Source organism: Populus trichocarpa, chromosome 6 (assembly GCF_000002775.5).
Source record: "Populus trichocarpa isolate Nisqually-1 chromosome 6, P.trichocarpa_v4.1, whole genome shotgun sequence".
NCBI lineage: Eukaryota > Viridiplantae > Streptophyta > Magnoliopsida > Malpighiales > Salicaceae > Populus > Populus trichocarpa.
In genome coordinates this window covers 2,026,652-2,033,032 of record NC_037290.2, presented here as the reverse complement: position 1 = coordinate 2,033,032, position 6,381 = coordinate 2,026,652, and the positions used below count along the sequence as shown (strand labels likewise).

Genomic DNA, 6,381 nt, shown 5'->3' with positions numbered 1-6,381 from the left:
AAAGTTTCGAGTTCAAGTTACTGCTTGTAATAAAAAAAAAATGATCAGCAAGAGATCCAAGTTCTTACCTCTTGTTGAAAGTAAGTTTACGTAAGAAACATTGCCACTAGCCAGACATGTCGGGCGGTGAGGAAGAATTGATTTTAAATTTTTTTAAAGATTTATTAATTTTTTGGCAAAGAAAAATAATTATCTCTAGTTTTAAAAGTATTTTAAAAAAAATATCAATTTTAAAAAAAAATATATAAAAAAATATTATTTTAATATATTTAAACACATTCTCAAACTAATCGCTCTAAACAAGTTAACATAAAAATTAAGACAAAAATGTTAATATAGTTAGCTCTAAGCAAGTTATCATAGTTAACTAAAGAGATAGATATAGTGATCAAGATCAGAATTAAAATTATAAAAACATATTTATATAGCAGGTTATTGTCACGAACAAAAAAATAAAAACAATAAAAATAGAGATAGAAATAGCATGTTTACACGTTCATTTTATATTTATTTCTATATATATTTTTTATTTTTTTATATATATATTTTTCCCCTGAAACATTAACAAAACACTTGAATGGCACCTTATCTCACGACATAAATCAAGCGAGGATGAAGTAGCAATAAAGCTTTAATAACTATATACTAATGCATTGGATGAAGTTTTACATTACATTAACAGAAATACAAAAGAAACAAGGCTATGAAGAACTATAGTCTAAACCAAGTGTCCCAAAATTATAAACACATACTACACATGATCCTTCAACTTACTTGCCTCCCAAAATACCAAGAAAAAGGTGGGGGGGAAACAAAAACCCTAAATTAATTAATTATCACACAACCTTCCATGACTCTAGAGTGGGAAAGCTAGAGAAAGTGCCGAAATCTAAACCACTACTAGAATGAACACCAACATCCCCCACCATGGGCTGGGTAAACAGATTCGGTCCAGGCCCAAAATCAGGTCCGGTACTAGATCCAGAAGTTGACCCCGTGACCACATGATGTTGTAACTGTTGTTGATGATGATCAAGCAAAAACGCCGACGTATCAAGCGTGGGCAGGTACCCGCTACCCACTAGCAACCGGCCACCAGGCCTCTGTGGCTCAGGTTTCAAAACAGGAACCATTGAAACCTGTGAGTTGCCGAATCTAACACCGGTAACCTGTTGCACCATCTGTCTAAAATTAGCCGGATCCGCTGTTATAAACGTTGTCTGAGACCGTTTGGAAGCTCGTGTCTTCCGTTTCGAAACCTTCCCAGTAGCACCCGGGACCAAGTTTCTCTGGCGTTTGGTGGCTCCAGCCGTTTCTGGGTCCGACCCAGAAACGTTCGAGGCCGTCGGAGTCGGGGGTGCCGTCTCGATTAGGCTGGTAAACGGGTTGAATGAATTTGAAGAAAAAGTTTCGTTCATGGAGAGAGAGTTAGTGCTGTTATCATCGGTGTTTGTGTCTGTAGGAGTGTCATCTATGTTGTTAAAGAGGGATTTTTGAAGGGCTTTTGTTAGAGTTTCTGTGTCGCGAGCATAGGCTTCAGGAAGCCAAAAATCAGGAAAATTTGGCCTAAACATCATATTCCATGGTTCAAGACTTGCCAAGTTCTCTGATGATGCCATATTGCTAGCAGTATCTAATTTAGAAACCTTAAATTTTAAAGAAAACAATGTAAATTTGCAAAAGAAGCCAACTTTGAGGTGTTTTCAACACATTTTTTAGCAAGAAGTGAATATCTATTGTTGGGTTGGCAGAAGGGATGGGAGGAACGCAATTAAGAAGGGATTTGGTTTGGCCGGCAACCAAGAAGCGGTGACCGTGAGAAGCAAGGTCTTTGTGTCGTGAGGCGGAGAGGGTTTTTGTTATGTTGGAGAGATGGGAGGGAGTAAGAGCGAAGAGGGTAGAGGAATATAAATAGGGCGGTGGAGAAGGAGAAACCGCGTTGGTAGGGGGGACACGCGTCCATTGTTAAGTACGGAAGGTTAGACTCTTTTAGTGTTGAGGGAGCTTTGAAGATTAACCATGGTTTGCTAGCAGATTTGACTGTTGGGGAATTCACCTGGCAGTCGCTCAACTATATAACAAGTTTCATTTTGGTCCATAAATATTTATAATTATCAATATTATTCTTTCTCTCATCGGCACCGTCTAAAACGTTTTACAAAATTCTCTAGTTTAGGGGCATGTTTCGACCTTTTCTTTTCTTTTAGGGTTATGCAAGTATCAACCTTGACATCCTTTTGGATTTTGTGATTTAATCCTAATTGTAATTGATGATGAACGTAATTGTGACTCCTCTTTATTTGGCAAAAACACAAAACAAAATACAAAAATCATCATATTTACATGATTTTATCTGTCTTGACACATAGTATGATTTCATATTAGTAGTAAGTTGATGGTATGGTAATCCTTGCTAAACAAAGCATGTGATAAGATAAAAACAAAAAAAACAAAATTTTTCAATTTACTTATTTTAGTTATTATTAAACTCGAGATTTGATTTTTTTTTTCTAATGAGGTCTTAAATAAGTTATTTATATTTTGATAACAAAGATGATTTTTTAAAAAAACAATAACTCACGACAACATATCTAATCTTTAACCAAACCATAACCTTACTGAAATCTGCTAGGATAATAACTCGATATAAAAAATTTGTTTTGTATATATTTTTAAAAAATATAATTAAATCGAATTTAATTTAGAGATTTTAATGAAATTCCATGTTTGAAATTATTTTGAGTGTAAATAATTGAATTCTAAATGGGATTTAATATTTAAAAATAATACAAAACTAAATTAAAGATTAACTTTTCTAATTTACAATTTCAAATATGAGAAATTTTAACATTGAAAACACCATGGATAATTGAATGACTAGTTAGATTGTTATTCTTTAACTTATTGGGTCCTTTATTTAAAAATGGAGTGTGAGCTTACTACCAAAGACAAGTGGTAATAAAAGGGTGAAGTAGTGAGGAAGGAGTAGCGAGCTATCGTGGGCTCTTGGAGATCAAGCCGTGTCGCTCGGCGTCCTTCCTTTTTAACGCGTAATCTCACTTCCCGACCCCTTCCTTCATTTTTTTTGCTTTTTGTAGTTTTCTCTTTATAAAATATTAAAGCGTGTGTGCACGTAACATCTATCTATTTTAAAATAACGAAAAATAAAATTAGAGGTGTTTTGATTGAGATATGAAGTAATTCCATCAATAGTTTAGTTTATGTTCCTTTCGTGGTAAGAATTGAGTTAATATAAAGCCTCGCTTTGGAGTAAATGAGTTTTTAAATCCTAATATTACCATAAGAATGTTAGTTTCAGTGTTGCATTGTACTTATAATTTGATATTTTATTTTTGTTTTTTTGAAATTTATAATTCAAATTATCAAATGACAATTACAAAGAAAATACAATAAGAATAGTGTTTTTTATGTTCCTATAATTTGGTAATTTTCTTGATATTTATATTATTTTTAACTTGATTTGGCTTGATAGGTTAATTAGATAGAATCATAATGTGATCCATATAATATCTTAATTTAAAATAATTTTGTTATTAACTCGTCCAAACCTAGAAGACTTCACATGTTGATCCGCAATTAGGTGATTTGATCATACTCGATTTAAATCGTTTTAATTAAAAATTAGATTCTGATTAATCTAGTGATCCATCAAATGACTCAATAATCTAATAACTTGAATCTTTATCAAGTTAGAACTCGAACCAAAAGCTCATTTGTTTTTGTTCTTCAAAAACATTTTTGAAATAAAATATTTATTTTTTGTGTTTTTTAATCATTTTAACATGTTAATATCAAAAATAAATTCTAAAAATTAAATATTTAAATATATTTATAAATAAAAATCAATTAAAAACAACTGAAATTCACCGATTTGGTTAGAGTACAAAGTGGAAGCTGATATATGTATCAATCATTATTGTATGATGATGGCCATGGAACACAGCTTTTTCACTCGGTTTTGATTCTCTTTAATCATTACAGACTAGAAACTAAAGAACTAGCTAGCTAGTACTTAAAGCTGCAGATGATTCAGTATGGCACGATCCATGCAGATTCCATTGCCAACGAATTGCTGCAGTTCACGTGGACATGGAGGCTCTGGCCATTGGGTCACAGATGGTGAAAGCGTGTGGGTCCGTCCATTCTTTTTCGGCTAAAACAAATTTCTTTATATTTTATTGCCTCTTTAATCTTCTTGTACTTTAACAATATTCGAATCCTTATCTCTATTTTCCTTCGAGAAACTAAGTCATCGTCGTTTTATATCTTTACGCTGTTCATGTTTTTTTTTTATTAAAAAAACAACAAATAGACCGAAATTTTCTTATCGTGCTAGCATCTTTTCTATTTATTGAACATAATTAAAAAATTAACAAATTATTGATTCGAATCTTTGGCATGTTAGTTCAAATATTAAATGAATTTTCTTTTCAAATTATAAATTTTAATTCAAATCTAAAAAAATCCATGAAGTTTTGAAAAATTCAAGCATTTTAGAAAGAGACAGGTGAAAAAAAGAATTTCTTGAACAAATTGCATCTTTTTATAAGCTTTAAAAGTTTATATTTTAAAGTAATGTTTGAAAACGCGGTTGAAATTATATTTTAAAAAAATATTTTTATATATTTAAATTTTTATTTGATGTAGAGCAATTCAAACGCTAGGGTTGGAAGGAGGTTTCAAGTTGTTCACTCCGGTTGTCATGGCTTAAAGCATGTTTGGGAACGCGGCTGCGGCTGCGTTCCCAAAAAATTTGAATTTTTTTTTTTTACTAAAATTTAATATGGTTTGTATGGTTTGGATCGTTTTGATGTGCTGATGTCAAAAATGATTTTTAAAAAATAAAAAAATATCATTGACATGCATTTTGGCACGAAAAGTTATTTGAAAAGCACCCGCAACCACACTGCCAAACATGCTTTTAATGATGTTAAATCTGTTGCTTGAACAGTTCTGAAAGCAACTCATCTGTATTCTATAGTCTTGATTAAGATAATAATTATCTAGTCATTTTATTAAACTTTAATTGAAAAGAATTATTTTAATATATGAAAGTTAGTTTGAAATAACCTAATCGTTAAAAGGGATTTTCTGTAAAATCAGCACAATAAACATTAAAATTTAGCAGACCAATACCGTTTCAATTTTTTTTTAGTAAAATAGTATTGTTTGATCATGTAACGATTCAGAAGTGCGACAACGTCAAACTCCAATCTTCCGCCTCAATCGATCGACCGGTTATATTTATTTGTATTAATCGGTCCACAGTTTCATACAAAAACCATAATTTTATAAAAATTTTCTTTTAAATATATTTTATGAGTCAAACTGTCTTTGTCTGTCTTATAAACTTAAAAAAAGACTCGAATTAAAATCTGAAAAAAATATTATCCACACAATAATGGGTGATTTCGAGCATTCAGGTGTAAGTATGCCATAACTAAGTGAGGATTTGTCATAAACAGATTGTTTTGATGGCCTACGAGATGCATTTATGGACCAATAAGACACGTTTTGATCCAAGAGGAGGTTTAGTCGTGCCAGACTAGAATAACACCTTAAAAGAGCCATAATTTTTTATTCGACCATTAGATCGCGCTTGAAGTTTTATAAGAGTTTTTGGATGCTATTTTCTCCACATAAACCACTACGTCGCTATGCGGACCGTCGAATCTTTAAATATAAAAAATCTCGTCGAGGCCTCTTAATTTTTACAGTTTTGAGATTTTCCTTGTTATTTTCATAACCAGCTAATCAATTTCATTGATCATTACAAACCAATCAACTAAATAAACTAAAAAATATATATTTTAATAACATTGCGCTTAAAAATAATGACGTCTCACTATTTTTTTAAAATTTGATATGCTAATTACCTGATCTATCCTTGTTAAAGCAAAGGAAAAAAATATAGTTGAGTAACTAGAGTTGATCATTTGATCATGACATGGTGTGAGCGTGGGTAAGTGTAGCGAAAATCTGTGCCTTGAAGAAAATAGTAGAGTAACTAGAAAGTTACTTGAAAAAATATTTAATTGAAAAATTGAAAGTCTAAGGGGCCCCTGAACAAAGACTAGGTGATGGCGTGTCCCAAAATGGATAAATATGAACTGCCGAATCAGGGCATGGGAAGTGCAACTAGGTAACATTGGAATCCACGTGTCTCCTAGACATCATCCTCCACATTCCTCGTTCTTCTCCTTCCGGCCCCGGGGATTGTTTTTTTTTTTTCCCCTTTTAAAAATATTTTTTATTTAAAAAATATTAAATTCATTATTTTTTAAAAAAAATTCAGTGATTTTGATGCGGTGAAGATATCAAAAATATAAATATAACAAAATTATTTTAATATATTTTAAA

The 6,381-nt window shown here is 31.6% G+C and overlaps 1 protein-coding gene across 1 annotated transcript; it reads right to left on the bottom strand.

The window, feature by feature from the left end:
- Positions 1 to 624: 624 nt before the first annotated feature.
- On the bottom strand, positions 625 to 1,938 carry LOC7479642 (calmodulin-binding protein 25). The gene has a single exon (XM_002307914.4). It carries the CDS (start codon positions 1,617 to 1,619, stop codon positions 837 to 839), a length of 783 nt encoding a protein of 260 aa, XP_002307950.2. The 5' UTR covers positions 1,620 to 1,938; the 3' UTR covers positions 625 to 836.
- Positions 1,939 to 6,381: the final 4,443 nt, after the last annotated feature.

Coding starts and splice junctions, on each gene's coding strand:
- LOC7479642 (XM_002307914.4), bottom strand. CDS start 1,619: ATGGCATCATCAGAGAACTTGGCAAGTCTTGAACCATGGAATATGATG.